This window comes from Conger conger, chromosome 3 (genome assembly GCF_963514075.1).
Source record: "Conger conger chromosome 3, fConCon1.1, whole genome shotgun sequence".
NCBI classification, from domain to species: Eukaryota; Metazoa; Chordata; class Actinopteri; order Anguilliformes; family Congridae; genus Conger; species Conger conger.
The window spans coordinates 27,363,651-27,382,393 of NC_083762.1; the positions used below are offsets into that span (position 1 = coordinate 27,363,651).

Sequence of the window (18,743 nt, forward strand, 5' to 3'; positions counted from 1 at the left end):
TCCCCATAAGGTTCAATCAAACACAAACTAGTGTTTTGGTACATATTATTTACATTTTTGATTTAAATACCAGGTCTACAAGACGAAATACCAGCCCTAAGCCAAAAACAGCACATGACAAATCCCTAGTGGGCAGAAAAAACCTCAAACAGAGGTGAGAAAAAACACCCAGATAGGAAGAAATCCCAGGAGAAACCCAGCTATAGGGGGATACCCATCCTCTGCTGGCCAATAGGTTCAGATGATAACAGTTGAGCTATTTAACCAGCCAAGTGCAATGGCAAGTGCAAGGACCAACCCAGAACGGAGCCAGAAGCTTGAGGTGGCGGGTGATGTCATGATATAAAAGGCAGATAGAGTATTTTTATATAACGTAAATGCTGGCAGTATGGAGTATGCTACACATATGTTACCAGACTCAAAGATGTGTTTATCACATTCAGGTGATCGCAACAAAACCAAAGGAGTAGCCAAGGCCAGCTGACACACCCTAGCCTTTGAGGGGCCCTAAGACAGACACCTGATAAAAAAACAGTAATTAAATGTATTTTGGATTCCCTTGGTTGAATGTTAAATTTTGTCTAAAGATCTGAAACATGTACAGTACTGTGCAATAATTCAATGAAAGGTCCTAACTAAACATAGTATACATTTGATATTACATTATAGTAATTTGGCAGAATAGTTGATTCAAAAACGGAATCAAATCAATATTTTTTGTGACCACCCTTTGGCGTTAAAACTGCATCACTTCTCTGAGATAGCCAGCGGTGTCCTGCAGTTCTATAAGACAATCAGCAGGGAGGTTGTTCCAAGCATGTTGGAGAACTTCTGCAGACTTTGGTTGGTTCCTTGCTTCTGATCTCAGACAGCCTTGATCAAGTTTTTTTATGTAAAAAGTAGTCAATTGCTTACAGTAATATGTAACTTTTTATACAATAATATCTCTATGAAATTAAATCTTTTAGAAAATGAATATTTTTAAATCTCAACTGTGTTCTTTTATACTAACACACAAAATAACATATACATAATAAAGTCTAGGGTGCTTAAGACTTCTGCACATGTATGGTTGAAATTGCCTAGACTTGATTTAACACATCCCATTGTAAATTTGGGATATTTTCAAAATGTGGAACAATTTTGACCACAGGTCAATGAATAGCATGACCACCTTAATGAGACATTTTCTAACTTTCACATTGCTTGTTATAATTGAGCAACAGAGGTATAAAATATATACCCTTGTCCTTGCTTCCTCTTTGAGTTTGTTCCTCTTTCTCTTCATTCCCATTGTGCAGATATATACATTTATTTTAGAGATTTTTATTAGTTTAAAATGTATGCAGGCATGCAAAATAAAATAACTCCCAGACACAGTGAACATTCTTTATTACTTTTTCTTGTGCGTGTGGGTGTGTGCATGTTACAAAGAAAAGGGTGATCCTTTACAATTGTGGATGACCAATTAATTCCTTTGTACCTTTCTACTTTCTAATGCTGACCAGAATTCTTAATAGAAAAATATGAATATTTATAGATATCTCAATATATCCATCTTCATGAGAATGTGCAAAAAATATGACAGGTATATTACATGCCCAATATTTGCTTTATTCTCTCTCTCTCTTGCTCTCTTGCTCTCTCTCTCTCTCTCTCTCTCTCTCTCTCTCTCTCTCTCTCTCTCTCTCTCTCTCTCTCCCTCTCTTTCTCTCTATTGCTCTCTCTCTATTTCTCTCTCCTTCTCTCTCTCCCTATTGCTCTCTCTTTTTCTTTCTCTCTTTCTCTCTCCCTCCCTATTGCTCTCTCTTTCTCTCTCTCTATTGCTCTCACTCTTTCTCTCTCTAGCTCTCTCTTTCTTTATCTCATTCTCTCTGTCTCTCTGTCTCGCTCTCTCCCTATTGCTCTCTCTTTCTCTCTCTCCCTCTCTCACACAGCCTTCATGCTGATGCACAAGCTCACAGTTCAAGTTTAGATCAAGCAAGGAGTCTAAATGAAGGAATCATCCATAATTTACAGCATATACTTCTCAACACAGACAGACACAATCAACAAACAATCCTTGAAAACATTTTAAAAATTTTAATGATTTGTATGCTCTCTGGGAGATGTTTTTTTTCTATATCAATAAAACTATAAAAATAAAAGAAAATGAAAATGTAAAGAAAATAATGATGAATCCCATCATCAAAGTGAGACATAATGTCGCCCTACTTGAAATAACAAGAGGTTAAAATCCCCTGCACTTCTTTGAAGATTTGCACAAAATAAAATGCTCTATTTCCTCTTAACTGTGCTGTGAAATCCACAGTTTCTTTTCACTCTAGTTTTGTTGATCAACAACTCTGACTTACTTTGTCTGTACCTATATGTGCACATTTCTGCATCCCTTGTTGCTTTGATATGCTCCTTGTACACTCAAATGATTTATAATGACAACATTTGATCCAATATTCACTGTTGTGGGTGTAGGAAAACCTTTTGGCACACATTCATATCTTGTACTTAGCCATTTGGTTTCTATGGCTTACTGTACCTGTCTCATTGGAATAATGTATTGACTGCAATATTAAGATAATATCTTTGGAGGCAGCCAAGAGTCATATTTGTACATGAAATCCTGTGTCTGCTTGTAAGCCTTGCAGCTCAACATATCTGAAACAATGTGGCAACCAATGAGTGAGCAGTTCCACAAACAAAGTGTAAAATAATGCCTTAAAATAAGACACCAACAGCACTCTCATCACATAAAACCCAAAAATAATAATAAGTTATAGAAGCCTGGACATATAATGCATCATGACATTAATATTCTTATTTACATTCCATTTCTTTTATTTTAAGCCATTCACTCAGCATGCGCAATGTTACTGCCATGCTGTCAATTTTTTATTATTTTTTTGCATTGGGACCGACTGGTCCATCACCAGGCCATTCAGCAGCGCAGCTTGAAGACGGCCAGCACGATGCGTTTGTATTCCTTCCGGAAGTTGTGATTGAGGACCCCGTAGACAACGGCGTTCAGGCAGCTGTTGAAGTAGGCCATGAAGTAGCTGGCGGTGAAGAGCCACTCTGGGATGGCCATGCCCAGCCGCGGGTTCATGGCCACTGCCAGGCCGATGAAGTTCAGGGGCGCCCAGCACACGGCGAAGAGCACAAACACCACAAACATGGTGAGGAAGTTGCGGAAGTCGTGGGGCTTGATCTTGGGCCGGTTGTCGGGCTTCACCCGTTTACGCACCTGGATGACCAGGATCCAGATGCGCAGGTAGCAGTAGGTGACAATGCTGATGGGGAGAATGAAGTGCACCACCACCACCGTGATGGTGTACAGCGAGCTGACTGACTGGGCGAAGGTGCAGGAGTAAACCCGCAGGTCGTACTGCAGAGACTCCACGAACCAGTTAGGCACGATGGCCAGGATTGTGAGCACCCACACCAGGATGACGTAGCACGCGGTGTTCTTGTTGGAGAAGAGCTTGTCGTACTTAAGGCTGTGGCAGATGTAGCAGTAGCGGTTGATGGCGATGCCGGTGATGTTGAAGATTGAGCCAATGACACTCAGGCCCATCAGGAAGCCGCTGATCTGGCAGTGGATATAACCCGCAATCCAGCCGTCATGGAAGATAGCCGTCAGGACCAGTGGGTAGGGGTAGATGGCCACGACCAGGTCCGCAATAGCCAAGCTAACCACAAAGGCATTACCTGAGGAGATAATTAAAGACATATCAGATGTCAACTCAGAACCAGGAAATGAAAAATGTACAAGGTTGTGTGATGGCGGTTGGTTTGATGCTAAAACCAAATGAGGCAACAATTTAAAAACAATTTTTCAGGTATAAAATAATTAGATGTTTCTCAACATTTCAGTAATGAGCGCAGCACTGATAACAATGTAAAATGTCCTCTTTCAGTTTGTTCCTCTTTCTCTTCATCCCAATTGCGCAGATATATAAATTCATTTTGAGATTTTTATTAGCTTAAAATTTATTCAGGCACACTAAATAAATGAACTCCCAGACACAGTGAACATTCTTTATTACTTTTCCTAGTGCGTGTGGGTGTATGCATGTTACAAATAAAAGGGTGATCCTTTACAATCGTGGATGACCAATTAATTCCTTTGTACCTTTCTACTTGCTAATGCTGACCAGAAATCTTCATAGAAAAATCTGAATATTTATCGATATCTCAATATATCCTCCTTCATGAGTATGTGCAAAAATTCATATGACTGGCACATTACATGCTCAATATTTCTGTTATTCTCTCTCTCTCTCTCTCTCTCTCTCTCACAAGCACACACACACACAAACACACACACACACACACAGCCTACACACTGATGCACAAGATAACAGTTCAAGTTTAGCAAGGAGTCTAAATAGTAGCGGTGTTAGGCTCCTTGATTTTGGGTTAAACTTTAATAACAGGAAAGTCAACTCAGAACTGGTTGGTTTCATGCTAATTCCAAATGAGACCACATAATAAATAAAACAATTTCAAAATTAATCTAGAAAACCAACATTTGTAAAGACATTCCAAGGCTTCTGACTGTATTTCCAAATATACTTCTGTGTACAAAACAATTCGTAAAAATATGAACTATGAAGAAATAATCAGGCGACAGGTTCATTAAATGCCTTACTAATACGGTCAGTATTGCCATGGTAGTGCCCCTCTGTTGCCTTTTACACAGAAAATGACAGAACTAGTGGAAGAGCTGTGGTGTTCCAGGACCTGAGCACTCTACTTGGAAGGAGTTTCAGCCTTGTTACTGTGAGCTTCACGCTACTCCACAGGAGAAACAGAACCCTCTTGGTCCGGGAACGGACTACAGCAAACGTGCTGGGAGCCGATGGACTGAATTACATTACACAGTGACAGGGCGGGCTCTGAACACCCCTCGGCGCAGGCAGAAACTGTGCTTTCATGTGCGCACGTGAAAATTATAGTTTTCTATGACCGTAGCAATTTCCCATCACCTGCCAGGATGTGTGAGGAAGTCTGCCAGAACGTGCACTGTGGGTTGCGTGCGTCATCCACTGCATTTCATCTCAACAGGCGCTGCCGGGTCACGCTTCTCCCAACAATGCATTTCACACATGGCGGCGGCGTGTGTATGTGTGGGGGGTATTGATAAGTACATCCTTTGCTTTCACCCTTTTTCCTTCCCTTTAAGCAGCACGTCTTTGTCTTTGCTAAGGGGCTCTGTAAAAGTTACTGCTCATGGCTGCTGGCTTATTCATAATAATTCAGAGGAATTAGCTGTAAATGGTCTAAGGGCACTGATGAATGTGAAGGCTGTATAGCCGTGTTAAGAGCAACAGTCATCTGCTGTAATGAGAGCATGAGAGCACTCCACCTCGGGTGCATCATTCATGTTCCTAGAAAAATGCCACGGACAATGATCAGAAATGATCTTTTTCTCACCATCACCCCTATACAAAAGGGCATTGTCAGTGTTGGAGAAAATATTATGGCATTATCGGAAATGGTTTTAATTCACACACCGGACACCATGGCTCTAAAACCACATCCTTATCCATACTGGCTCTGTGGTGCCAGCTCCCTCAGAGTAAGAATGCTATGGCCAGTGGTGCCAGGTAGAGGAATGCCTGATTCTTTTACCATTTTCCATTTTTCTTTTACACAACGCCTTTTGTCTTTGCTAAGGGTTTCTGTAAATGGTACTGCTCATGGCAGAGGGTGTATTTACAACAATTCAGAGGAATAGGCTGTAAATGGCTAAAGGGCACTGGTGAATGCTTCAGTGAATGTAAAAGCTGTATAGCTGTGTTACAGGCAACAGTCATCTTTTGTAATCACAACATGAGGGCCAGGGCCACATCTTTATCCAGATGGCTCTGTGGTGCTATCCCAGCCCCCTGAGAGTAAAAATGCCAGGGTCTGAGGTGCAAGGTGGAGGAATGTCTGATATGTGAAACATGCATGATGCACAGAGCATAGAGCATTGCAGCACAGGAAGATGATGTGGTTCATAAATTCACTCAGATTTTTGATTTTACTTCTGAGAATAAGGCTCATAGGCAGGTATGTGCACAGATGGACGCCAAAATATGACCCCTACCCTTTGGCCTGCAGCATTGTTTTAAAACTATAATAATCCTCCTCCCCCATTTATTAAGGGAAGGTTAGACTATGTAAAGGAAGTGTTTTTCCACCACTTCCTCCCAAATTCTCATTGTCACGGTTCTCAAAGTTCAATGGAAACAGAAACCAGAACACATTCTGGGAAATGCCAAGTTTCCCAATACTTTCATGTACGGGTGGATCCTGCAATGGCAAAAGGGGCTAGAATTTCCTCCTGCTACCATATTAACGCCACATATCACAGGGACGTAGATATGTCTCTATATGCAATTACAACCACATTAACACCTCATCTTTGTAATTACAAAGCAAGAGCTTTAGTGATTCATATCTTTAAAATTACAGTAAATGCAGTAACGGTGACACACAGTATGGATGATCTTCTTTGGGAAAGGGAAAGAAAAACATTTCTGAAATAATAATGATTGTGCTGTCCACCATGTTCCCAGCAGTAGCAATTCACTCGGGAAAACAAATGGGTCTAAAATTGCCGAACAGGCACATTATTGCAATTACCAACACAGAAAAATTGACGGCGGTTTTACAGTTAATGACAACAGTTAAAATATTTAATGGGAAAAACAGAACAATAACTAGATGATTTAAAAAAGAGGTTGTTCTAGAAACCAAAATATCAAGGTGTTAATTTCCTCATACTAATTTTCACTTAAAAGGGCACAGCTATATAGCTTAGCTATATCTTTGCCCTCAACAGCACCCTGGAGACAGATGGTCATGTCAAAAGGGTAATCTCGCATTCTAATGCATGTGGTTAGCTATATTTTTGCTCTCAACAGCACGCTGGAGGCAGACTGTTCTGTCAAAAGGGCTCAAATGCATGCTTGCTAATCAATCAGGGGGAAAAATAAAAAGAGAACAGTCTCATGTACCCAAAAAAAGGCCACTATGGCCCCAGCAGATTTGGTCATGTTTCGTGTGATTGTCTCTTGTGTAGGAGACCTGCTGAACACTCACCTTTTTTTCCTCTTTGTTTTGCTTACTTTAAAAAAATTATACACTCACTGAGAACTTTATTAAGTAGACCTGTGCACCAGCTTGTTAAGGCAAATATTTAATCAGCCAATCATGTGGCAGCAACTAAATACATACAAGCTTGGAGACATGGTCAAGAGGTTCAGCTGTTTCAGACCAAATGTCAGAATAGGGAAGAAATGTGATCTAAGTTACTTTGAGCATGGAATGATTGTTGGTGCCAGACAGGGTGGTTTGAGTATCTCAGGAACTGCGGATTTTCATGCACAACAGTCTAAAGTTTTTAGAGAATGGGTCGAAAAAAACAAAAAACATTCAATGAGCATAATTTCTGAGGGCAAAAATGCGTTGTTAATGAGAGGGGTCAGAGGAGAAGGGTCAAAGCTGACAGGAAGGTGACAGTAAAGCAAATAACCAGGAGAGCAGAATTGGTATGCAGAAGAGGATCTCTGAACACACAACACATCAAATAATCTACAGCAGCAGAAGACCAAAAAGTAAACAAAATAAGTCTAATAAATACTCAATAGATTGCTCACTGAGTGTACAATAACAAATAATATTTTTCAACACAGTCCAGGGTTTGTGGAAAGGCAAACTTTCAGGCAGCTCTCAGTTTAGAGGGTAGAATGAACTTTGCTTCAGTAGTAACATCAAGCAAAACAGCCTTCTGCCCCCAGGATACTGTTGAGGGCAAAAAACCCCATTGAGAATTTCACTATCACTGTGGTCTCCAAGAGAAGGAAATAGCCAAAAGCGGGCAGAGGTATTGATCTGGTGAAGGGCAACTGTTAAGGAGAGGTCACAGATATGCACCATATCTATATCCTTCAGTGGTCCATGTTAAGTGACAGCTTATTGATTAATCTACAATCATCCGCTGTAAATTCATTAATGCACATTAGGCGTTAGGTAATGAATTGCTATTATCACTTAAGAATGCAAATTAAATACTGATGGAAGTTATGCGTCAGTTCCATCAGAGTGCTTCTGCACTGGAATGAATGATGACAATTATGAGCCTAATGCGGTCCATTTCCCCCACTAAAGCAGCAATGAACTTTCCCTTAGAAGCGTGCTTGGTGAGTTATTTTCAATGACAGGCAAAATGCAGTCAAGGAATCTTTCATTATATGTAAGCTCCATGCATTGCCACAGCCATATCCGGCTGCTCTCTTGAATCATTGATAAACTAGTCCCATTCAAGTGAAATGAGGCTAAGACCATTGTTCATGTGTTAAGCATGGAGTATGCAGGGGGCTCTAGAGCAGATATGGGTGTTGATGTAAATTCTGTACTGCATGCAGCACTATCACATTTTAAGCAGAATAGTAGTGAAATTGAAACTGATAAGTATCTTTGCTTTAATCAGACACCCACACTTTGCCATTTCATATATTTTTAAAGATGATAGAGCATCAACGGCAACAAATCAACCCACAGTAACAAATACCCTGTGCATTTCCTTAGTACAGACTGGTTTTGAATTGTACAAGGGTGCTGAAAGGATTTTCAGATAACCACCCAGATTACTGGGGGTGGTCATAACTCACATTTTGTACTCTGAACAAAAAAAAAGAAAACTGCATTCAGTCAGATTGGACCACATATTGTAAAACCTGAATTTGAGTAAATTGGGAAAATTACCTCTCTGGAATTTTTTTACATAATTGTCTCAAAATTGGCTTCGCATTGTCCAGGCAATGAAACAGTCATTATTTTGAATCGAAATGAAAATGAGTGTTGAGATAATGAGATATATTGTCCCATTCTCACATACACAGTTCTCCAATTAGGCTGTGTAACCACTCTAATCATACTTGCAAACTCAGTCATAATATTAAACACAAATGAAATGGTATCACTGCCTTGAAATGTGCAGAAACATCATGATCACAAACAAAAAACACCTTTCAAAAACAGACATCTTGGGTCAATGCTACAAATGGTGAGGGTGTCTATATTTTAACTGCAACAGTTTAAAAAAGTTGAGAAGAAAATTAGAATACATAATACACCCATTGCTTATTGCCAAAAACAAAAGCCATGGAAATCATGAACTGCGGAACCAAGGGGATCCAGTAGGGCCCGACCTATTAGAGTGGGCCAGACACAAATAATTACATTACATTTTATTTAGCAGACACTTTTATCCAAAGCAACATACAAAAAAATGCCATAATCATAATCATTACAGAACAGGTTGGCAATGGATGCTATTCCTGTTTCTAAGATCCTAACACAGGTGTACAGGCTGATAAAACACAGTCACACAATCCTGATAACAACAGCAAGTGCTGAGAGATCTTTCTCAACACTATGTCATACATTCGGTCAACCACGCTTCAAAGAAGACTTGATGACTAAATGATGGTGTGCAGTCACATGCACTTGGATATGTTTTAGCTAAGGTGGATGTAATCGCCATCACCAGTTACTCTCTTCAAAGGAATGAGAGAACAAACGTCTTTGAAAACTTTTCAGGGTGGCTCTCCCCTCTTACTCATCAATTTCTGAGACAAAACAGATATTTTTGTGTGTGCAGGAACTGATGTGTGTGCACAAATCTCTAACATTTCATGCTTTATGTATCATGTGTATTTTTATGTATAATGTATTTACATGCACATGCACTAAAATGGACCCTATCAAAACTAGTTAGGAAGAGGAACCCCTTTAACACACTTTAATCATTAATTACCTTCTTACACTTGAACATCAAATATCTGTTACTTTAAATTACTGTATTACTAAGTGTTATGCAAGCAGGAATAAAAATATCAAATATCCAATGAGTGAGGCTTCATTTACAAATCATTTAGCTATAAAAAGTTATGAAAAAGTAAGAAAACAGAAAGAAAAATCTAAAAATAAATAACTTTAGTTACTCAAGAAACCAGGCTTTCCTACAGTAGATTACAACCAAGTGTCTGAAAGAAGTATTTTTGAGAAATTCCGCCAATAGGTCTGGGGGTGTCTACGAGCTAATGTATGCATGAGCTTTAGGTGAGAGGTTTGTTGAGTTATGTGGTGTAATACGTTTTTTAATTGAATCAGATGCAGATTTTTCTCCATTCTATAAAGTTGATAACTGCGCGATGGTTCACCCTTTGCCACATTGAGTCACAAATACAAGGTGCAGGATGGGTGTTTGGACAAGGTAGGAGAACCATGGCTGAGCATCCATACACATTCACAAGAGCAAAACTTGACTGTGTAGGTGGTGACACTTCATTAAAAGCCTTGTTACCACCTTTTGTGAAAGAGATGACGCGCGTAGAATAACTTGGGGGTGGCCCGTAGCGTAGTGGTTAAGGTACATGACTGGGATACGCAAGGTCGGTGGTTCTAATCCCAGTGAGCCACAATAAGATCCGCACAGCTGCTGGACCCTCGAGCAAGGCCCGTAACCCTGCATTGCTCCAGGGGAGGATTGTCTCCTACGTAGTCTAATCAACTGTACGTCACTCTAGATAAGAGTGTCAGCCAAATGCCATTAATATAATGTAATGTAACTAAAATGACAAAGCAGCCTGACAAAACAAAAGTGCAAGATACAGCGACGATTCCTTCCACCCAGTGAAACCTATATAGACTTTTGTCAGAGAAACACCAGCACCACCCATTCTGGGTTGGACATCCTACCATCTCTGATAGATCTTTCAAACTTGATCTTTGTGGCTTTGTGGTCCCAGATGTAGCTTATCAGCAGCAACAACCCAGAAAGGCTTATTGAAGGGACCTTGTGACACATCTAACATGACACCCGGAACATGACCATTCTCATCACAAAGAGTGCATGAATGGGATGAGAATGGTCATGTTCTGGGTCATCATGATGTATCGCCCCTTTATTGGATTCAACGCTATCACATGATTGTGTACTTTGTGCACACGTACAGTTTCAGTTACATTATTTAACTTCATAGCTGTCCACTAGCACTAACTAGACCTGTTAGGCAGCGTTAGCTAGCTGGCTATATGGATACGCTTAAATCTGTCAAAGTGCTTAAGGCATTAATTTGTGAACCACAGTAGGCACTAGGAGCTAACTTTAGCTTGCCAGCTAGGTGGATACACTTTACAAATCTATCAAAGTGGTTAGGACAAGTCATGTAGTTGTGAATTACAGCAGGCACTAGGCAGCTTAACATGTTAGCTAGCTAAGTGAATAAATGTTATGTGCTACTATTAGCATGTTATCTACCCACAGTGCTATCTGGGTATATAGCACTGGCTATGCAGTGTGCAGTAATAGCTTCCTTAGATATGATGCAGATATCAAAGTGACACACATTTCAAGGATTTGGTGATTAATTACCTTCACCAGGGCAGTTTCTGCGCTGTGCTTCAAGGCAGACTGGAGTGGCTCACATACTGTAAGCTATTTTTCTGCATCTTGGTTTTGTAATTAAGATGCCACTACACATTCCAGCTCAAGGAAATATTTTGGAGAGATTACATTAAATAATATAATAGTATCATATAATATCAACATTATCATAGCTTACCCATCAAGGCTAGTCAATACTGTATATAAAGTTTTCAGCATGGTCGTATAAACACACTTGCGCATGCTGAGCTTGTGCTTTTTTCACTTCCTGGAGTTTTGCATTTCTCAGTCATGAGCAGTGCACACTCCCTGCAAATGTCACATAGCCTAGTTTATCACCCACAAGCAAAGAGCTTCTGCCACGACCACGGGTCATTAGTTCTGCTCCGTCCAGTGATTGAAGTGGGCCGATAGATGACACTCCCCAGTTGATGCGCTCAGACTTCTAAATCCCGTAAAAGGAGGAGACTGCTGTGGTTAAAATTCTGACAAAAGCTGATGCATCTTGATACATTTATCGAATTTTGAATTTGGAGTGACTTGCTATATGGCTGTCTTGACACAATGGTATATTTCTATAAATCTTGGCAGTTTTCTTGGTAAAGAAAGTTCCAGAACAGACTGGTTGGCTATGCCATTCTGGGACTTCCAGATTTTGCTGATATATGGTGACTGCAATATATTTTGGCACTTTTCAATGATTTCAATGATTTTCTGCATATTTTAACAATACCAAGATAATACCGTAAATCACGATGACATTGGCCAGGATCATTTTCACATAGATTTAATTTAATAGGTTTAATACATATCACGAATAATACTTAGGTAAATGATAAAAATGTGTTTAAATGACAAAATCAAATCAAATCTTTTGGAAAAACTTTAAATGTTGTTTCATGAGACGGACAGCATACCACTGGACAGGAAAAATCTATATCTCCAAAAGCAAACGTTGGTGATTTCACTTTGTACGGAAAGGCCATTCAGCCCATCTAGGCTTACCATTCACCTAAAACCTAGAGCATATCCAGCACTGCATCAAGCATGGATTGGAATATCCCATGGATCCCCTACCCCAACATGGCTTGACAAGCGGTTCTATACATTTTTCCAATGACAGAAATAAATCTCCAGTTATATTGTTTTGATGTGTGTAAATAATTTCACACCTCCATTTCCGAGGTCATCGTCCACTATGAATGCTGTTATGCAGGCAATAGATGTTCAGAGAATTCAATTATTTTTGTCTTACAGTACCTTGGCTTTTAAGCGTGGGCTATTTGTCCTAGAAACGTGGCATGGCAGAAAGCATTGTGTTAGATGTGGGAAAACAAACGATTGTATCTCGCAAATGTTTTCTATTAAACTGACACATTCCTAGGTGCTTTTCCGTACATTGCAAGACAGATGAATTGTGAACTGGAAGAAGTGTTTCTGAGGTCAATAGGATGTCCTCAAGATGTGTGGAATGAGCTAGCAGATTAATTGATGCTACAGAAAGGAGTTTATAAATGTTTTTGCACACTGACCTTGACATCCTTAAGAAGCCATTGGTGCTTTTTGAAAGTGAATGACTAAAGGAAGTCAATTGAAAGCAATAGAAATTCCAGTACATTGAGAATACCAAACCATTTTAACCTCATCTATTATAATACTGATATACTTTTATACAGAAGGAATGGATGGGGCTGAAGAGTGATGCTTCATACAACCCAGAATGAGTCATCCTGGGCTTAGCAGCATGGAACACTCTTATTAGGTTAATTCCTCAATATTATAAGTATCATAATAATATATGGTATAATTATGGTATATTTATTTTACCCTATTTACACTTTGGCCGTAATGTTAAATAGAATATACTTTTGCAAACAGTTCTGTGAAATCAACTTTTATTCACTTTTGTTTACAGTATGTATGTTCTCAGCAGTGGCGTCGTGGTTATTGAGTGAGGGCATGTGCCGGCCCAAACTCGGGCAATATTTTTTTTCATCGAGAAATGTTTTCTGACGCATTAAATTCTACCCCGCCTAATCCTTTGTTTCCTCCGCTGCATTCTCCCCGCCCAGCACAAGCAGTAGCCTAGTATTGAATGAAGAGAGTTTCAACATTCTGCAGGTTGAGTGTAGTGGAGAAAACTACAAGTTTCAAGTAAGTTCATCCAGTTCTGGATGAAGATTCTAGTCACTGACTATGTGATTTGTTCACTGTTGCAGTCAGTTCAGCAAGCACATGAATATTTCAAGCATGCTTAGTTCACTCTACTTAGTTCAGTACCTTTCGTCTCTGCAAATATTCTAGTCATAAGCACTACAAATTAAAGCATCTTACCTCATGTCAACCATTTGTCCTTTTCCTTGTAAAGGAGACAAGACAATTTGTGCGTTCTGATCATTCTGCTGTATAAAGTATGCTATTTTTAAAACATCACACATTCAAACTGTAAAGTCATTGGTAATGAGAGTCATAGTTTGTTCTCTTTTTTGAAACTGGAGGATTAGTTTTCTTCCCAGTTGAATGTGTCCAGTGAGCTCTTATACAGGTAGTGATTTGGTTATTGGTTTTAGTTCACCAGACTAGATAGTCAGCAGTTCATACCATCAGTCAGTTCAGAATCGATTCATTTGGGTGGGTCAGCACAGTTCCTTTGAAACTTCCTCCCCCGTTCCCACTGAATCTTAATTATGATGGGCTGCCTCATGTAGCCAGCCTACAACAACCTTGTATGACAACCAGCCAGATTTTCTTTAATTCCCTTTAACGCTGATGCACACGCACAAGCATAGATGATCCATTGCACTCAAAAGTGCACATTCAAAAAGATGCAGCTGAACTATAAATACATTAACGACAAAAGGAGGTGGTAATTGTATGTTTTGCCATCAGCAGTGACACTAGTAATCTTGTTGCTAGTTATTTTACACAGGTAGCCTACAAGAGCACAAATTAATATCAAACTAAATATAATACTTACTGTAATTTCTCACTTACTGTACTGTAAGGTGTGAAATCATAACAAAACGTATTTAAGAAATGCACTACCAGGGAATATTAACAGCAGTGTGCTTTCTAGCTTTGTGTTCTTCTTTTACATAACATTCATTGGATGTGCCCTTGCCTTTATTAAATTAACTTTATATAGGCTACGCACTCAAATAAGCTATAAAAAGAACATGTCGGAAATAGACCGATTATTACCTTACAAACAAATATGTCGTGGCAAAACCGCTAGAAATGACATTGCTTTGGTTTACAGTAGCCTACCCCAGTTGTCATAGGTAGAAGGAGATACTCTACTCCAATAATATACTTTGTCTGGAATGGGATCCTGTTTTATCCAAATTCACATTCATTTTTGTGATAGCCGATCCCTCATGAATTAATGACTTCATCCATCAACAAACGTATCCAGGAAGTTACAAATGACCCAAGGAGAACGTCAAAAAAACTGCAAGCCTGTCAGCTAAGGTCATTGCTCATCTCACATTTGCAAAATAATGATCCCCAAGCCATTTGGGATAATCTTCTATAGACACATGAATCAAAAGTGGAACATCTTGGATGCCACAGGTCCCATTATGTCTGCCACAAAGCAAATACAGCATTTCTCAATAAGAACTTCACACCAACAGTCAAACATGGTAGTGGTAGTGTGATGGTGTGAGGATGCTTTGCTGTCTCGGGACCTGGACAACTTGCCATTATTGAAGAAACCATGAAATCTGCCCTGCACCACAAGATTCTTTAGGAGAATGTCTTGTCATCTGTCCGGGAGCTGAAGCTTGATTGGGTTATGCAGCAAGAAAATGATGCAAAACACAAAAGCAAGTCCAGGGAAGAAACAAAGAAAGTTTTGAGTGGCTTAGTCAAAGTCCTGACTTGAACCCAACAGAGATGCAGTGGCAAGACCTCTAATGAACAGTTCATGCACAAATACCTACCAATTCGTCAGAATTAAAGCAGTTCTTTGTGAAAAAAGAAGTCGCTCTGGATAAGAGTGTTGGCCAAATGCCAATAATGTAAAGTGGGTGCAACCTGTTATTAAGGGGCAATTACCTGTTCACAAAAATAATTTAATATATGTTTCCCATTTACCCAGGTTCCCTTTGTCTAATATTCCTTCTTGTCTGAAACCATTCAGCGTGATGAATATGCAATAACAGAGGAAATCAGGAAGGAGGCAAATGCTTTTTCACAGCATTGCACAACCCAAAAATAGAATGGTCCATTAATATAAATAGTTTGTTGCCGAATATAATCTTGATAATACACCACAAGTGCCTATTGTACAAATTATTTAAAAAATGTTTTATACATAGCCACATACTTGGCTACACAGGCTAAGAAGAAAAAAAGGTGTTCAAATCTGCTTGCTACTTCTTTGAGAACTTATTTACTTGAAAAAGCATCTACCATTCACCAGTTTAAAAAGAACAGGCCGACAGTATTATTTCATAAAGACAAGTACTGTAACTAATTTACTACTCTGACTGGTGTCAAAGGCAATTCACGCTCACTTATGAACATTTCAAGGAACAGTAAATGTAGCCAGCTGAACAGATTGCCCTGTGTATTTGCAATCATGCAATCAGCTAGTTTTGACCCAGTGTGTGGAAATCGTATGATGCTGTTTCCAGTTCGTATTGATCCGTAACAGCTGGCTTGCCAACTTTGAAAATTGTTAAATTGTTATTGTTAAATAAAGTGGACGGATTTGTGGCCATCAACAATTTTCCAACTGGATATCTAATTGACATCTATATATGACATCACCGTACCCTGAAAAGGATGCAGTGACATCACGATTCGGGCTAGAGTGCCCTGCAGATCACATTTTTCAAACTTTATATGCAGCAGAACACACTTTGACCAGTTTTCTTAAGCCAAAATGATATTATTTCATAAATGTTGCAATAATGGCATGGATTCAAATGTTACACTATAAAGTAGGCATACAAACACATGTACTGGTAAAAAGGTTTGATCTAAAGTGTAACTGCCCCTTTAATAGAAAGATTATTAACAAATCTGACCATTGAAATGGTTTCCCAAGTCTGATCAATTATGATATTGGCCTGACTGTGAGCACTGGCAATTATATACGTATCCATAATCAGAAAAACACAAATCAGCATTGCTTTCCAGGAGAAGAAACTCATTTGGGACGGACCACATAGTTTCTAGGTGCCAGCAGACAGTACAAAATGACAATAAATATTTTTCATGTACTGTATGTATCACCCAGAGCATATTTCTGTGTGCACCCAGCCCAAGTGAAGTTTTAAAAAAAATCTAGCTTTAATGTATAGGGTTTGCATTTAATTTGAAACTTCACATGGTAAGTCTATTATGCATCCTTAGGCAATGTTTCACTATAAATTGTGGAAGCAGTTTAACTGGCTCCATAAAAGGTTCCGGCTATTCTGATAATCTGACAATTATGACACTGTCAAGACATTACATGGCAACAAATAATCATATTTTCATAACATAGTATAATTAACGGTCCTGTGCTTCCTTATTGAATGTAGAGTCTGCAAATCCTAGGGTAGGTGTCAAGTGTTCATTGTGACAAGGTCATCACTAACCATCACATTTACTGTACCACAGCTCTCATCATGAACACTGACTATCCTACTCTACAGCCATAAAACAGTAATGCCACTGATCGGATTGCGATGGAAAATATTCTAGAGCGTAGTGATGATGAGACTCGATCTGCCAGGAGGCCACTAGCCTACCTCAAAATGTTCAGTCGCGTATGCAGGTAAAATATCAGGAACATTGACAGGCAGTTTTAAAGTTACAATGGGAGCACCAAAAGTTCCATGGGAACTGATTAAACTTATTTAGACTAATATCTAATTGTCTGATAGCTAACTCTCAACTCACAATTAGATATATTAGAAACCAGTATTTACGTATGTCCCTCTAAACGTGTTAAATGTAAGAAATTATATAATAATGGAATTCTCAAAGTTTCCAAAATAAACCCACAAAATAAACAAATTTCATTAGCGTTCTGCTGTGGTCATAATAGCATATTTTAAGAAGGAGGGAGGGAGAGAAACATGTATTGAGATATGGCAAAATAAAATAAGAAATTGAAGCACAAGTTTTACCTGCTTTCCTGAGTTTCTTGTTTCTGAAGACAGAGATGATCACCAACAGGTTGCCCAAAATATCGACTACGATTGTAGTGATCAGAACACTGGCCAGTACGGTTACCGCCCAGGGGAATGGGAGATCATGGTAGCCCCCGTCTCTCGATGAAATGTTATTTAACGGGGGATTACTTCCCTCGGCCATCCTCAGTACATCTTCCGCCGCATGGGATAGGTAGGAATGACAGTGTCCTCGTGTTGATCCACAGTCAATATGTTGAATGAAAATGCTATAGCTGAACGCATGTAAAACATTTGATTGCTTTCGATATGTCTTCAATCGCCACAAGTTGGATCCAACGACAATTAGAACGCAAGGTATATGCTACAGCAAGCTCAATAACAAACTCATAACTGTCATACCATACAGGCAGCAATAAAACCAAAACGTTACGTTTCCTCAGAGAATCTTATTTTATATGATAAGCGATACAATCGCGAGGCCAGAAGAATGGATTTACATCTGTTCACTGTCAATGGCCACTTTTCTTAAGAAACTTGAATCAACTTCAAAATGCAACGACTATCCGCAATTTTGCCGTTGAAATAAGACATTATTTGGGTCGGTTCTCCTCAGTTGCACTGTGTTTCGAGTTACACAAAATGCAAACTAAATAATTTTCCATTTAACTAAAAAGAAAGTGGTTCACAAAATAAGATCAAAATGTCCATTTTTATTCTCGGCGTACTAGAAATTGAACGAAACATTTCCCTTGACACTATTCCTCAATTGTTCATTTTCTTTTTCTCCTTTTTCTAGGACAGCCGGTGTAGTGTACCATTGTACAGTAATCCTCCTTACACGAGTTTGGCAGAAACAGCTGCGCTGTACCCATTCACAAGTACGGTCCTTATTCATGGTTTTCTTTCATTCATTCCTTCCCTGTAATTCGTTCATTCATAATTCTTTGTCAATTACATACCACGGGAAAAGCCCCTTACTTCCAAAATTGGCACAGCAGTTACTGTCTTTATTTTTTGACGCTAGAAGGCAAACAAAAATAAAAAATAATAATAATCCAAAAACAGTATCTCCAAGTGTGGTTAACGTAGAACACTGTCGCCCTTGGTGTCTCCCGTTTCCCAGTCTGCCTTTCCTCGTGCGCGTTAAATTGTGCCAGCTTATCGCTTCGAAG

General features: G+C 39.3%; 1 protein-coding gene across 1 annotated transcript; it reads right to left on the reverse strand.

Moving 5' to 3' along the window:
• Positions 1-2,935: 2,935 nt before the first annotated feature.
• mtnr1al (melatonin receptor type 1A like) lies at positions 2,936-17,752 on the reverse strand. Its single transcript, XM_061235376.1, has 2 exons — positions 17,566-17,752; positions 2,936-3,705 (listed from the first exon to the last, which is right to left on the reverse strand). Exons 1-2 carry the CDS (start codon positions 17,750-17,752, stop codon positions 2,936-2,938), a joined length of 957 nt encoding a protein of 318 aa, XP_061091360.1.
• Between the last annotated feature and the right edge of the window lie 991 nt (positions 17,753-18,743).